Genomic DNA, 16452 nt, shown 5'->3' on the forward strand with positions numbered 1-16452 from the left:
AAATTCAAGAGGTTTCAAAGTTAGAATCAAGAAATGCACATTCTATTCATCTATTTAATAATTTAGATTTTGCAATATCCAAATCATATCAAATTAATTTAAGAATATCCTAATCATGTAATCAAATTCATTAAGCAATATCCAAATCACATAATTCAAATAAAAAGAGTATTCAATGTTGGAATCAAAATATTTAAATAATGTAATGAACAACATCGGAGGGTTAAAACGAAACACATTTTTAAATATTTAATCTGATTTTAGACACGATCAGGTCTCGAGATAAAAAAATAAAACAAAAGTAGCTCTATTTTTACAATTTCATATAAACAATTTGATTTCATGTGGCATAAACACAAACACTAATTCTCAGTCAAAAACACAAGTCGGAACACAGCCTCTCTATTCTCTCATGCGTTTTCAGGTCCTCTGACTGGGAAAATGTCTTTCCACAATGAGAGCAGTGGTATGTCTTCTCCTCCTGTGTATGTATTCTTTCATGCTTATTCAGGTTCCCTAACTGACTAAAACTCTTTCCGCACTGGGAGCAGTGGTACGTCTTCTCCTCCTGTGTATTAGTATGTTGGAAAGGCTTTTCTCCTGTGTGTGTTATCTCATGCTTTTTCAGACTCCCTGACCACCTAAAACTCTTTCCACATTGGGAACAGTGATAAGGCAGCGATCCTGTGTGTATTCTCTCATGCCTTTTCAGGTTTCGTAGCCGACTAAAACTTTTTCCACACTGGGAACATTGGAAAGGCTTTTCTCCTGTGTGTGTCCTCTCATGTTCTTTTAGGCTGCCTAACACGGTAAAACTCTTCCCACACAGGGAGCAGTGGTGAGGCTTCTCTTCTGTATGTATTATTTTATGTATTTCCAAGGTCTCTAAATTAGAAAAAGACTTTCCACACTGGGAACAGTGGTAAGGCTTCTCCCCTGTGTGCATTCTCTCGTGCTCCTTCAGGCTCCCTATCCGGGTAAACCGCATTCCACACTGGAAACATTGGAAAGGCTTTTCTCCTGTGTGTGTTCTCTTATGCTCTTTTAGGTTGCCTAAAAAAGTAAAACTCTTTCCACACAGGGAGCAGTGGTGAGGCTTCTCTCCTGTATGTAATCTCTTATGTATTTTCAGGCTCCCTAACTGAGTAAAACTCTTTCCACACTGAGAACAGTGGTAAGGCTTCTCTCCTGTATGTATTCTCTTATGTATTTTCAGGCTTTCAAACTGAGTAAAACTCTTTCCACACTGGGAACAGTGGTGTCGTCCTGCTGGTTTGAGCGTCTCTGGGTCTGGTTCCGCTGAAGGACTTTTCCCGCTGTCAGAGTCTGGTCTCTCTCCTGCCAAAGACAAACAGATGATTTAGTTAAACAGAGACCTGAATGAAACCTCCACATGATAAAACTGTCTTCCTATGAGGTTTAATCCAGACTAGATCCCTCAATAAAAGAGTGGCTGTAGTGCTTTGTAGGCCAATAAAAACACTATTAAACTTTACTGTTGTTATGCATTTATTAGACCTAATAGATAAATAGACTAGTCAGTATAGGATACATTTATTAGACCTAATGGATAAATAGACTAGTCAGTATAGGATACATTTATTAGACCTAATAGATAAATAGACTAGTCAGTATAGGATACATTTATTAGACCTAATGGATAAATACAGTGAGGGAAAAAAGTATTTGATCCCCTGCTGATTTTGTACGTTTTCCCACTGACAAAGAAATTATCAGTCTATAATTTTAATGGTAGGTTTATTTGAACAGTGAGAGACAGAATAACAACAACAAAATCCAGAAAAACGCATGTCAAAAATATTGTAAATTAATTTGCATTTTAATGAGGGAAATAAGTATTTGACCCCTCTGCAAAACATGACTTAGTACTTGGTGGCAAAACCCTTGTTGGCAATCACAGAGGTCAGACGTTTCTTGTAGTTGGCCACCAGGTTTGCACACATCTCAGGAGGGATTTTGTCCCACTCCTCTTTGCAGATCTTCTCCAAGTCATTAAGGTTTCGTGGCTGACAAAATCAGCAGGGGATCAAGTAATTTTTTCCCTCACTGTAGACTAGTCAGTATAGGATACATTTATTAGGAAGGTGTTCGGTATACTCAGTGTAGTGCTGTAGTGTTTGGGAGACTCAGTGTAGTGCTGTAGTGTTTGGTATACTCAGTGTAGTGCTTTAGTGTTTGGTATACTCAGTGTAGTGCTGTAGTGTTTGGTATACTCAGTGTAGTGTTTGGTATACTCAGTGTAGTGTTGTAGTGTTTGGTATACTCAGTGTAGTGCTGTAGTGTTTGGTATACTCAGTGTAGTGCTGTAGTGTTTGGTATACTCAGTGTAGTGTTTGGTATACCCAGTGTAGTGCTTTAGTGTTTGGTATACTCAGTGTAGTGCTGTAGTGTTTGGTATACTCAGTGTAGTGCTGTAGTGTTTGGTATACTCAATGTAGTGATGTAGTGTTTGGTATACTCAGTGTAGTGCTGTAGTGTTTGGTATACCCAGTGTAGTGCTGTAGTGTTTGGTATACTCAGTGTAGTGTTTGGTATACTCAGTGTAGTGCTGTAGTGTTTGGTATACTCAGTGTAGTGCTGTAGTGTTTGGTATACTCAGTGTAGTGTTTGGTATACTCAGTGTAGTGCTGTAGTGTTTGGTATAATCAGTGTAGTGTTTGGTATACTCAGTGTAGTGCTGTAGTGTTTGGTATACTCAGTGTAGTGCTTTAGTGTTTGGTATACTCAGTGTAGTGTTGTAGTGTTTGGTATACTCAGTGTAGTGCTGTAGTGTTTGGTATACTCAGTGTAGTGCTGTAGTGTTTGGTATACTCAGTGTAGTGCTGTAGTGTTTGGTATACTCAGTGTAGTGTTTGGTATACTCAGTGTAGTGCTGTAGTGTTTGGTATACTCAGTGTAGTGCTGTAGTGTTTGGTATACTCAGTGTAGTGTTTGGTATACCCAGTGTAGTGCTGTAGTGTTTTGTATACTCAGTGTAGTGCTGTAGTGTTTGGTATACTCAGTGTTGTGCTGTAGTGTTTGGTATACCCAGTGTAGTGCTGTAGTGTTTGGTATACTCAGTGTAGTGTTTGGTATACCCAGTGTAGTACTGTAGTGTTTGGTATACTCAGTGTAGTGCTGTAGTGTTTGGTATACCCAGTGTAGTGCTGTAGTGTTTGGTATACTCAGTGTAATGCTGTAGTGTTTGGTATACCCAGTGTAGTGCTGTAGTGTTTGGTATACTCAGTGTAGTGCTGTAGTGTTTGGTATACTCAGTGTAGTGCTGTAGTGTTTGGTATACCCAGTGTAGTGCTGTAGTGTTTGGTATACCCAGTGTAGTGCTGTAGTGTTTGGTATACTCAGTGTAGTGTTTGGTATACCCAGTGTAGTGCTGTTGTGTTTGGTATACTCAGTGTAATGCTGTAGTGTTTGGTATACCCAGTGTAGTGCTGTAGTGTTTGGTATACCCAGTGTAGTGCTGTAGTGTTTGGTATACCCAGTGTAGTGCTGTAGTGTTTGGTATAATCAGTGTAGTGCTGTAGTGTTTGGTATACCCAGTGTAGTGCTGTAGTGTTTGGTATACTCAGTGTAGTGTTTGGTATACTCAGTGTAGTGCTGTAGTGTTTGGTATACTCAGTGTAGTGCTGTAGTGTTTGGTATACTCAATGTAATGCTGTAGTGTTTGGTATACTCAGTGTAGTGTTTGGTATACTCAGTGTAGTGTTGTAGTTTTTGGTATACTCAGTGTAGTGCTGTAGTGTTTGGTATACTCAGTGTAGTGCTGTAGTGTTTGGTATACTCAGTGTAGTGCTGTAGTGTTTGGTATACCCAGTGTAGTGCTGTAGTGTTTGGTATACCCAGTGTAGTGCTGTAGTGTTTGGTATACTCAGTGTAGTGCTGTAGTGTTTGGTATACTCAGTGTAGTGCTGTAGTGTTTGGTATACTCAGTGTAGTGCTGTAGTGTTTGGTATACTCAGTGTAGTGCTGTAGTGTTTGGTATACTCAGTGTAGTGCTGCAGTGTTTGGTATACTCAGTGTAGTGTTTGGTATACTCAGTGTAGTGCTGTAGTGTTTGGTATACTCAGTGTAGTGTTTGGTATACCCAGTGTAGTGCTGTAGTGTTTGGTATACTCAGTGTAGTGCTGTAGTGTTTGGTATACTCAGTGTAGTGCTGTAGTGTTTGGTATACCCAGTGTAGTGCTGTAGTGTTTGGTATACTCAGTGTAGTGTTTGGTATACCCAGTGTAGTGCTGTAGTGTTTGGTATACTCAGTGTAGTGCTGTAGTGTTTGGTATACCCAGTGTAGTGCTGTAGTGTTTGGTATACTCAGTGTAGTGTTTGGTATACCCAGTGTAGTGCTGTAGTGTTTGGTATACTCAGTGTAGTGCTGTAGTGTTTGGTATACCCAGTGTAGTGCTGTAGTGTTTGGTATACTCAGTGTAGTGCTGTAGTGTTTGGTATACTCAGTGTAATGCTGTAGTGTTTGGTATACCCAGTGTAGTGCTGTAGTGTTTGGTATACTCAGTGTAGTGCTGTAGTGTTTGGTATACCCAGTGTAGTGCTGTAGTGTTTGGTATACCCAGTGTAGTGCTGTAGTGTTTGGTATACCCAGTGTAGTGCTGTAGTGTTTGGTATACTCAGTGTAGTGTTTGGTATACTCAGTGTAGTGCTGTAGTGTTTGGTATACTCAGTGTAGTGCTGTAGTGTTTGGTATACTCAGTGTAGTGTTTGGTATACCCAGTGTAGTGCTGTAGTGTTTGGTATACTCAGTGTAGTGCTGTAGTGTTTGGTATACTCAGTGTAGTGCTGTAGTGTTTGGTATACCCAGTGTAGTGCTGTAGTGTTTGGTATACTCAGTGTAGTGTTTGGTATACCCAGTGTAGTGCTGTAGTGTTTGGTATACTCAGTGTAGTGCTGTAGTGTTTGGTATACCCAGTGTAGTGCTGTAGTGTTTGGTATACTCAGTGTAGTGTTTGGTATACCCAGTGTAGTGCTGTAGTGTTTGGTATACTCAGTGTAGTGCTGTAGTGTTTGGTATACCCAGTGTAGTGCTGTAGTGTTTGGTATACTCAGTGTAGTGCTGTAGTGTTTGGTATACTCAGTGTAATGCTGTAGTGTTTGGTATACCCAGTGTAGTGCTGTAGTGTTTGGTATACTCAGTGTAGTGCTGTAGTGTTTGGTATACTCAGTGTAGTGCTGTAGTGTTTGGTATACCCAGTGTAGTGCTGTAGTGTTTGGTATACCCAGTGTAGTGCTGTAGTGTTTGGTATACTCAGTGTAGTGTTTGGTATACCCAGTGTAGTGCTGTTGTGTTTGGTATACTCAGTGTAATGCTGTAGTGTTTGGTATACCCAGTGTAGTGCTGTAGTGTTTGGTATACCCAGTGTAGTGCTGTAGTGTTTGGTATACCCAGTGTAGTGCTGTAGTGTTTGGTATACTCAGTGTAGTGCTGTAGTGTTAGGTATACCCAGTGTAGTGCTGTAGTGTTTGGTATACTCAGTGTAGTGTTTGGTATACTCAGTGTAGTGCTGTAGTGTTTGGTATACTCAGTGTAGTGCTGTAGTGTTTGGTATACTCAATGTAATGCTGTAGTGTTTGGTATACTCAGTGTAGTGTTTGGTATACTCAGTGTAGTGTTGTAGTTTTTGGTATACTCAGTGTAGTGCTGTAGTGTTTGGTATACTCAGTGTAGTGCTGTAGTGTTTGGTATACTCAGTGTAGTGCTGTAGTGTTTGGTATACCCAGTGTAGTGCTGTAGTGTTTGGTATACTCAGTGTAGTGCTGTAGTGTTTGGTATACTCAGTGTAGTGCTGTAGTGTTTGGTATACCCAGTGTAGTGCTGTAGTGTTTGGTATACCCAGTGTAGTGTTGTAGTGTGTGGTATACCCAGTGTAGTGCTGTAGTGTTTGGTATACCCAGTGTAGTGCTGTAGTGTTTGGTATACTCAGTGTAGTGCTGTAGTGTTTGGTATACTCAGTGTAGTGCTGTAGTGTTTGGTATACCCAGTGTAGTTCTGTAGTGTTTCTGTAGTGTTTGGTATACCCAGTGTAGTGCTGTAGTGTTTGGTATACCCAGTGTAGTGCTGTAGTGTTTGGTATACTCAGTGTAGTGCTGTAGTGTTTGGTATACCCAGTGTAGTGCTGTAGTGTTTGGTATACCCAGTGTAGTGCTGTAGTGTTTGGTATACTCAGTGTAGTGTTTGGTATACCCAGTGTAGTGCTGTTGTGTTTGGTATACTCAGTGTAATGCTGTAGTGTTTGGTATACCCAGTGTAGTGCTGTAGTGTTTGGTATACTCAGTGTAGTGCTGTAGTGTTTGGTATAATCAGTGTAGTGCTGTAGTGTTTGGTATACCCAGTGTAGTGCTGTAGTGTTTGGTATACCCAGTGTAGTGCTGTAGTGTTTGGTATACTCAGTGTAGTGCTGTAGTGTTTGGTATAATCAGTGTAGTGCTGTAGTGTTTGGTATACTCAGTGTAGTGCTGCAGTGTTTGGTATACTCAGTGTAGTGCTGTAGTGTTTGGTATACCCAGTGTAGTGCTGTAGTGTTTGGTATACTCAGTGTAGTGCTGTAGTGTTTGGTATACTCAGTGTAGTGCTGTAGTGTTTGGTATACTCAGTGTAGTGCTGTAGTGTTTGGTATACTCAGTGTAGTGCTGTAGTGTTTGGTATACTCAGTGGAGTGCTGTAGTGTTTGGTATACTCAGTGTAGTGCTGTAGTGTTTGGTATACTCAGTGTAGTGCTGTAGTGTTTGGTATACTCAGTGTAGTGCTGTAGTGTTTGGTATACCCAGTGTAGTGCTGTAGTGTTTGGTATACTCAGTGTAGTGTTTGGTATACTCAGTGTATTGTTGTAGTTTTTGGTATACTCAGTGTAGTGCTGTAGTGTTTGGTATACTCAGTGTAGTGCTGTAGTGTTTGTTATACTCAGTGTAGTGCTGTAGTGTTTGGTATACTCAGTGTAGTGCTGTAGTGTTTGGTATACCCAGTGTAGTGCTGTAGTGTTTGGTATACCCAGTGTAGTGTTGTAGTGTGTGGTATACCCAGTGTAGTGCTGTAGTGTTTGGTATACCCAGTGTAGTGCTGTAGTGTTTGGTATACTCAGTGTAGTGCTGTAGTGTTTGGTATACTCAGTGTAGTGCTGTAGTGTTTGGTATACCCAGTGTAGTGCTGTAGTGTTTGGTATACCCAGTGTAGTGCTGTAGTGTTTGGTATACCCAGTGTAGTGCTGTAGTGTTTGGTATACCCAGTGTAGTGCTGTAGTGTTTGGTATACTCAGTGTAGTGCTGTAGTGTTTGGTATACTCAGTGTAGTGCTGTAGTGTTTGGTATACCCAGTGTAGTGCTGTAGTGTTTGGTATACCCAGTGTAGTGCTGTAGTGTTTGGTATACCCAGTGTAGTGCTGTAGTGTTTGGTATACTCAGTGTAGTGTTTGGTATACCCAGTGTAGTGCTGTTGTGTTTGGTATACTCAGTGTAATGCTGTTGTGTTTGGTATACTCAGTGTAATGCTGTAGTGTTTGGTATACCCAGTGTAGTGCTGTAGTGTTTGGTATACCCAGTGTAGTGCTGTAGTGTTTGGTATACCCAGTGTAGTGTTGTAGTGTGTGGTATACCCAGTGTAGTGCTGTAGTGTTTGGTATACCCAGTGTAGTGCTGTAGTGTTTGGTATACTCAGTGTAGTGCTGTAGTGTTTGGTATACCCAGTGTAGTGCTGTAGTGTTTGGTATACCCAGTGTAGTGCTGTAGTGTTTGGTATACCCAGTGTAGTGCTGTAGTGTTTGGTATACTCAGTGTAGTGCTGTAGTGTTTGGTATACTCAGTGTAGTGCTGTAGTGTTTGGTATACCCAGTGTAGTGCTGTAGTGTTTGGTATACCCAGTGTAGTGCTGTAGTGTTTGGTATACCCAGTGTAGTGCTGTAGTGTTTGGTATACTCAGTGTAGTGTTTGGTATACCCAGTGTAGTGCTGTTGTGTTTGGTATACTCAGTGTAATGCTGTTGTGTTTGGTATACTCAGTGTAATGCTGTAGTGTTTGGTATACCCAGTGTAGTGCTGTAGTGTTTGGTATACCCAGTGTAGTGCTGTAGTGTTTGGTATACTCAGTGTAGTGCTGTAGTGTTTGGTATACTCAGTGTAGTGCTGTAGTGTTTGGTATACCCAGTGTAGTGCTGTAGTGTTTCTGTAGTGTTTGGTATACCCAGTGTAGTGCTGTAGTGTTTGGTATACCCAGTGTAGTGCTGTAGTGTTTGGTATACTCAGTGTAGTGCTGTAGTGTTTGGTATACCCAGTGTAGTGCTGTAGTGTTTGGTATACCCAGTGTAGTGCTGTAGTGTTTGGTATACTCAGTGTAGTGTTTGGTATACCCAGTGTAGTGCTGTTGTGTTTGGTATACTCAGTGTAATGCTGTAGTGTTTGGTATACCCAGTGTAGTGCTGTAGTGTTTGGTATACTCAGTGTAGTGCTGTAGTGTTTGGTATAATCAGTGTAGTGATGTAGTGTTTGGTATACCCAGTGTAGTGCTGTAGTGTTTGGTATACTCAGTGTAGTGCTGTAGTGTTTGGTATACTCAGTGTAGTGCTGTAGTGTTTGGTATACTCAGTGTAGTGCTGTAGTGTTTGGTATACTCAGTGTAGTGCTGTAGTGTTTGGTATACTCAGTGTAGTGCTGTAGTGTTTGGTATACTCAGTGTAGTGCTGTAGTGTTTGGTATACCCAGTGTAGTGCTGTAGTGTTTGGTATACTCAGTGTAGTGCTGTAGTGTTTGGTATAATCAGTGTAGTGCTGTAGTGTTTGGTATACTCAGTGTAGTGCTGCAGTGTTTGGTATACTCAGTGTAGTGCTGTAGTGTTTGGTATACCCAGTGTAGTGCTGTAGTGTTTGGTATACTCAGTGTAGTGCTGTAGTGTTTGGTATACTCAGTGTAGTGCTGTAGTGTTTGGTATACTCAGTGTAGTGCTGTAGTGTTTGGTATACTCAGTGTAGTGCTGTAGTGTTTGGTATACTCAGTGGAGTGCTTTAGTGTTTGGTATACTCAGTGTAGTGCTGTAGTGTTTGGTATACTCAGTGTAGTGCTGTAGTGTTTGGTATACTCAGTGTAGTGCTGTAGTGTTTGGTATACCCAGTGTAGTGCTGTAGTGTTTGGTATACTCAGTGTAGTGTTTGGTATACTCAGTGTATTGTTGTAGTTTTTGGTATACTCAGTGTAGTGCTGTAGTGTTTGGTATACTCAGTGTAGTGCTGTAGTGTTTGTTATACTCAGTGTAGTGCTGTAGTGTTTGGTATACTCAGTGTAGTGCTGTAGTGTTTGGTATACTCAGTGTAGTGCTGTAGTGTTTGGTATACCCAGTGTAGTGCTGTAGTGTTTGGTATACTCAGTGTAGTGTTTGGTATACTCAGTGTATTGTTGTAGTTTTTGGTATACTCAGTGTAGTGCTGTAGTGTTTGGTATACTCAGTGTAGTGCTGTAGTGTTTGTTATACTCAGTGTAGTGCTGTAGTGTTTGGTATACTCAGTGTAGTGCTGTAGTGTTTGGTATACTCAGTGTAGTGCTGTAGTGTTTGGTATACTCAGTGTAGTGCTGTAGTGTTTGGTATACTCAGTGTAGTGCTGTAGTGTTTGGTATACCCAGTGTAGTGCTGTAGTGTTTGGTATACCCAGTGTAGTGCTGTAGTGTTTGGTATACCCAGTGTAGTGCTGTAGTGTTTGGTATACTCAGTGTAGTGCTGTAGTGTTTGGTATACTCAGTGTAGTGCTGTAGTGTTTGGTATACCCAGTGTAGTGCTGTAGTGTTTGGTATACCCAGTGTAGTGCTGTAGTGTTTGGTATACCCAGTGTAGTGCTGTAGTGTTTGGTATACTCAGTGTAGTGTTTGGTATACCCAGTGTAGTGCTGTTGTGTTTGGTATACTCAGTGTAATGCTGTAGTGTTTGGTATACCCAGTGTAGTGCTGTAGTGTTTGGTATACCCAGTGTAGTGCTGTAGTGTTTGGTATACCCAGTGTAGTGCTGTAGTGTTTGGTATACTCAGTGTAGTGCTGTAGTGTTAGGTATACCCAGTGTAGTGCTGTAGTGTTTGGTATACTCAGTGTAGTGTTTGGTATACTCAGTGTAGTGCTGTAGTGTTTGGTATACTCAGTGTAGTGCTGTAGTGTTTCTGTAGTGTTTGGTATACTCAATGTAATGCTGTAGTGCTGTAGTGTTTGGTATACTCAGTGTAGTGTTGTAGTTTTTGGTATACTCAGTGTAGTGCTGTAGTGTTTGGTATACTCAGTGTAGTGCTGTAGTGTTTGGTATACTCAGTGTAGTGATGTAGTGTTTGGTATACCCAGTGTAGTGCTGTAGTGTTTGGTATACTCAGTGTAGTGCTGTAGTGTTTGGTATACTCAGTGTAGTGCTGTAGTGTTAGGTATACCCAGTGTAGTGCTGTAGTGTTTGGTATACTCAGTGTAGTGTTTGGTATACTCAGTGTAGTGCTGTAGTGTTTGGTATACCCAGTGTAGTGCTGTAGTGTTTCTGTAGTGTTTGGTATACTCAATGTAATGCTGTAGTGTTTGGTATACTCAGTGTAGTGTTTGGTATACTCAGTGTAGTGTTGTAGTTTTTGGTATACTCAGTGTAGTGCTGTAGTGTTTGGTATACTCAGTGTAGTGCTGTAGTGTTTGGTATACCCAGTGTAGTGTTGTAGTGTTTGGTATACCCAGTGTAGTGCTGTAGTGTTTGGTATACTCAGTGTAGTGCTGTAGTGTTTGGTATACTCAGTGTAGTGCTGTAGTGTTTGCTATACCCAGTGTAGTGCTGTAGTGTTTCTGTAGTGTTTGGTATACCCAGTGTAGTGCTGTAGTGTTTGGTATACCCAGTGTAGTGCTGTAGTGTTTGGTATACTCAGTGTAGTGCTGTAGTGTTTGGTATACTCAGTGTAGTGTTGTAGTGTTTGGTATACCCAGTGTAGTGCTGTAGTGTTTGGTATACTCAGTGTAGTGCTGTAGTGTTTGGTATAATCAGTGTAGTGCTGTAGTGTTTGGTATACCCAGTGTAGTGCTGTAGTGTTTGGTATACTCAGTGTAGTGCTGTAGTGTTTGGTATACTCAGTGTAGTGCTGTAGTGTTTGGTATACTCAGTGTAGTGCTGTAGTGTTTGGTATACTCAGTGTAGTGCTGTAGTGTTTGGTATACTCAGTGTAGTGCTGTAGTGTTTGGTATACTCAGTGTAGTGCTGTAGTGTTTGGTATACTCAGTGTAGTGCTGTAGTGTTTGGTATACTCAGTGGAGTGCTGTAGTGTTTGGTATACTCAGTGTAGTGCTGTAGTGTTTGGTATACTCAGTGTAGTGCTGTAGTGTTTGGTATACTCAGTGTAGTGCTGTAGTGTTTGGTATACCCAGTGTAGTGCTGTAGTGTTTGGTATACTCAGTGTAGTGTTTGGTATACTCAGTGTATTGTTGTAGTTTTTGGTATACTCAGTGTAGTGCTGTAGTGTTTGGTATACTCAGTGTAGTGCTGTAGTGTTTGGTATATTCAGTGTAGTGCTGTAGTGTTTGGTATACTCAGTGTAGTGCTGTAGTGTTTGGTATACCCAGTGTAGTGCTGTAGTGTTTGGTATACCCAGTGTAGTGTTGTAGTGTGTGGTATACCCAGTGTAGTGCTGTAGTGTTTGGTATACCCAGTGTAGTGCTGTAGTGTTTGGTATACTCAGTGTAGTGCTGTAGTGTTTGGTATACTCAGTGTAGTGCTGTAGTGTTTGGTATACCCAGTGTAGTGCTGTAGTGTTTGGTATACCCAGTGTAGTGCTGTAGTGTTTGGTATACCCAGTGTAGTGCTGTAGTGTTTGGTATACTCAGTGTAGTGCTGTAGTGTTTGGTATACTCAGTGTAGTGCTGTAGTGTTTGGTATACCCAGTGTAGTGCTGTAGTGTTTGGTATACCCAGTGTAGTGTTGTAGTGTTTGGTATACCCAGTGTAGTGCTGTAGTGTTTGGTATACCCAGTGTAGCGCTGTAGTGTTTGGTATACCCAGTGTAGTGCTGTAGTGTTTGGTATACCCAGTGTAGTGCTGTAGTGTTTGGTATACCCAGTGTAGTGTTTGGTATACTCAGTGTAGTGCTGTAGTGTTTGGTATACCCAGTGTAGTGCTGTAGTGTTTGGTATACCCAGTGTAGTGTTTGGTATACTCAGTGTAGTGCTGTAGTGTTTGGTATACCCAGTGTAGTGCTGTAGTGTTTGGTATACCCAGTGTAGTGCTGTAGTGTTTGGTATACCCAGTGTAGTGCTGTAGTGTTTGGTATACCCAGTGTAGTGCTGTAGTGTTTGGTATACCCAGTGTAGTGCTGTAGTGTTTGGTATACCCAGTGTAGTGCTGCAGTGTTTGGTATAATCAGTGTAGTGCTGTAGTGTTTGGTATACTCAGTGTAGTGCTGCAGTGTTTGGTATACTCAGTGTAGTGCTGTAGTGTTTGGTATACCCAGTGTAGTGCTGTAGTGTTTGGTATACTCAGTGTAGTGCTGTAGTGTTTGGTATACTCAGTGTAGTGCTGTAGTGTTTGGTATACTCAGTGTAGTGCTGTAGTGTTTGGTATACTCAGTGGAGTGCTGTAGTGTTTGGTATACTCAGTGTAGTGCTGTAGTGTTTGGTATACTCAGTGTAGTGCTGTAGTGTTTGGTATACTCAGTGTAGTGTTTGGTATACTCAGTGTATTGTTGTAGTTTTTGGTATACTCAGTGTAGTGCTGTAGTGTTTGGTATACTCAGTGTAGTGCTGTAGTGTTTGGTATATTCAGTGTAGTGCTGTAGTGTTTGGTATACTCAGTGTAGTGCTGTAGTGTTTGGTATACCCAGTGTAGTGCTGTAGTGTTTGGTATACCCAGTGTAGTGTTGTAGTGTTTGGTATACCCAGTGTAGTGCTGTAGTGTTTGGTATACTCAGTGTAGTGCTGTAGTGTTTGGTATACTCAGTGTAGTGCTGTAGTGTTTGGTATACCCAGTGTAGTGCTGTAGTTTTTGGTATACCCAGTGTAGTGCTGTAGTGTTTGGTATACCCATTGTAGTGCTGTAGTGTTTGGTATACTCAGTGTAGTGCTGTAGTGTTTGGTATACTCAGTGTAGTGCTGTAGTGTTTGGTATACCCAGTGTAGTGCTGTAGTGTTTGGTATACCCAGTGTAGTGTTGTAGTGTTTGGTATACCCAGTGTAGTGCTGTAGTGTTTGGTATACCCAGTGTAGCGCTGTAGTGTTTGGTATACCCAGTGTAGTGCTGTAGTGTTTGGTATACCCAGTGTAGTGCTGTAGTGTTTGGTATACCCAGTGTAGTGTTTGGTATACTCAGTGTAGTGCTGTAGTGTTTGGTATACCCAGTGTAGTGTTTGGTATACTCAGTGTAGTGCTGTAGTGTTTGGTATACCCAGTGTAGTGCTGTAGTGTTTGGTATACCCAGTGTAGTGTTTGGTATACTCAGTGTAGTGCTGTAGTGTTTGGTATACCCAGTGTAGTGTTTGGTATACTCAGTGTAGTGCTGTAGTGTTTGGTATACCCAGTGTAGTGCTGTAGTGTTTGGTATACCCAGTGTAGTGCTGTAGTGTTTGGTATACCCAGTGTAGTGCTGTAGTGTTTGGTATACCCAGTGTAGTGCTGTAGTGTTTGGTATACCCAGTGTAGTGTTTGGTATACTCAGTGTAGTGCTGTAGTGTTTGGTATACCCAGTGTAGTGCTGTAGTGTTTGGTATACCCAGTGTAGTGTTTGGTATACTCAGTGTAGTGCTGTAGTGTTTGGTATACCCAGTGTAGTGCTGTAGTGTTTTGTATACTCAGTGTAGTCCTGTTGTGTGCATTGTGGTTGTGTATCGTTACTAGATTGACTCTGTCTGTTTTTATTTATTTATCCAGAGATAACGCCCAGCTAACGCCCACCGAACGCCCACCGAACGCCCGCCTAACGCCCACCGAACGCCCATCGAACGCCCACCTAACGCCCACCTAACGCCCACCTAACACCCACCTAACGCCCAGCTAACGCCCACCTAACGCCCAGCTAACGCCCACCTAACGCCCACCTAACGCCCATCGAACGCCCATGTAGTTAGACGCTCCTTCCCCTACCTGCCTTCCAGACGCAAAGCATCATGGACGCTGTAGTAATCTCATCATTCTAACAAATTACATCCTGGTTCGATAAATGGATATGTTATCGCTTATTAGCTTTTTTTTAAAAGTTCGGATAACTAGGGCCACTAACAATTTGCTGTGGAGTCGTCGAGACAAGCTGTGGAACGTTCTTTTAACAAAAAACACAGTTGTGCTCCGTCTGTCTTCCCAAGGAAAACTAGTTAGAACATTCTAACATATATTTCATGGAACGATGAACCATGCTGCCAATATATTCCCTCACCACTTCTGCCCGGTCGGTTCAGTCCTTAACCCGGTTCAACCCGGTTCAGTCCTTAACCCTGTGCAACCCGGTTCAGTCCTTAACCCTGTACAACCCGGTTCAGTCCTTAACCCTGTACAACCCGGTTCAGTCCTTTACCCTGTACAACCCGGTTCAGTCCTTAACCCTGTACAACCCGGTTCAGTCCTTAACTCAGTACAACCCGGTTCAGTCCATAACCCTGTACAACCCGGTTCAGTCCATAACCCTGTACAACCCGGTTCAGTCCTTTACCCTGTACAACCCGGTTCAGTCCTTAACCCTGTGCAACCCGGTTCAGTCCTTAACCCTGTACAACCCGGTTCAGTCCTTAACCCTGTGCAACCCGGTTCAGTCCTTAACCCTGTGCAACCCGGTTCAGTCCTTAACCCTGTACAACCCGGTTCAGTCCTTAACTCAGTACAACCCGGTTCAGTCCATAACCCGGTTCAACCCGGTTCAGTCCATAACCCTGTACAACCCGGTTCAGTCCTTTACCCTGTACAACCCGGTTCAGTCCTTAACCTTGTACAACCCGGTTCAGTCCTTAACCCGGTTCAACCCGGTTCAGTCCTTTACCCTGTACAACTCGGTTCAGTCCATAACCCTGTACAACCCGGTTCAGGTCAGAGACATGTATTTAGAGAGTTGGGCCATTAAGGTTTCTGCATTATGGTGCATTTCCATGACATTATGGCAGCCATGTTAGCGCCCCATTAACAATACATGGGGAATATTTAAACTGAACGTCTAGAATCTGAACAATATGGAACGTTCTGAAAGTTGGCCCAACTCTGCATAATAATAATGTATTACATTTCTATAGCGCTTTTCATAACAGTCTCATGTCTCAGGTTCAGCCTAATGGTAATAGGCCCCGTGTAGCTCAGTTGGTAGAGCATGGCACTTGCAACGCCAGGGTTGTGGGTTCGTTTCCCACTGGGGGCCAGTATGAAAAAATTGTATGCACTCACTAACTGTAAGTCGCTCTGGATAAGAGCGTCTGCTAAATGACTTAAATGTAAAATGTTTTGAGGATATTTATAAGTTATATTATCCAATAATTAATGGCTAGGCCCAGAGCCATATATTAAAACGATACATTATTTCAACAAGTGCAGTTTGTGACCCTGCTTTTAAGACAGTACTCACTGGTGTTAATCAGATCTTCAGTCTCCTCTTCCTCTCCTTCCTCCTCCTCTTTCACTCCTAAAACATCTTCCTCCTTCTCTTTTATTGAGATAGCCTCCTCTTCCTCTTTCACTCTAAAAGGTTCTTTCTCTTCTTTCACTATAACATCCTCCTCTTCTTTCAGTGTTATGGCCTCCTCTTCCTCCTTTTTCATTCTGAAAGCTTCTACCTCCTCTTCCTCTACTGTGACAGCCTCTATCCCCTCTTCCTCTTTCACTCTGAAAGGTTCTTCCTCTTCTTTCACTGTAACATTCTCCTCCTCTTCTTTCAATGTGATACTGATAGCCTCCTCTTCCTCCACTGTGATGGCCTCTATCCCCTCTTCCTCTTTCACTCTAAAAGGTTCTTCCTCTTCTTTTACTGAAACATCCTCCTCTTCCTCTTTCACGAGAGCTTCTTTCTCCGTCCAGCAGACCTCCTCTTCTTTAGTAGGAGGAGAGTAACTTAGTGAGCTCATGGTCTGTGATGTTAGCTAGTTAGCATTAATGACTAGCCTCGTGCTACGCTAATTTAGCAAGCCAGCTAGCTATTAACCTGATTAGCAACATAAATATGACATCAAATGGGGAAACTAGCTATATGAAAGAAGTATGTTTTAAAATACAGAGGCAAATATACAACGAAAGCGTTTACAGAGCTCCAATGTTTCAGCTATATTGGCTAGCAAGCTACCGAGGTGGCTGACTAGATGTTGTTGAAGAAGCGTCCCGTCCACTAGATTACACGTCACACTGCCATCGTCGCCGGGTTTCCATCAATTCCGAATTCGGAGCAATGCGCAGGGGATTGTGGGACGGTGAGCGGCGCGAACTCTGCTAGCGGAGCGCGGAACAATTACACGCGGCCACCGCTGCGTTTAACCAGTCAGGCGAGGAGC

The 16452-nt window shown here is 42.2% G+C and overlaps 1 protein-coding gene across 1 annotated transcript; it reads right to left on the reverse strand.

Moving 5' to 3' along the window:
• Positions 1 to 317: 317 nt before the first annotated feature.
• Positions 318 to 16087, reverse strand: LOC311120595 (uncharacterized protein). The gene is made up of 2 exons (XM_084195182.1): positions 15537 to 16087; positions 318 to 1338 (listed from the first exon to the last, which is right to left on the reverse strand). Exons 1-2 carry the CDS (start codon positions 16030 to 16032, stop codon positions 374 to 376), a joined length of 1461 nt encoding a protein of 486 aa, XP_084051308.1. The 5' UTR covers positions 16033 to 16087; the 3' UTR covers positions 318 to 373.
• Between the last annotated feature and the right edge of the window lie 365 nt (positions 16088 to 16452).

The sequence above is a fragment of the Coregonus lavaretus genome (assembly GCF_964263955.1).
Source record: "Coregonus lavaretus genome assembly, contig: HAP1_SCAFFOLD_47, whole genome shotgun sequence".
NCBI lineage: Eukaryota > Metazoa > Chordata > Actinopteri > Salmoniformes > Salmonidae > Coregonus > Coregonus lavaretus.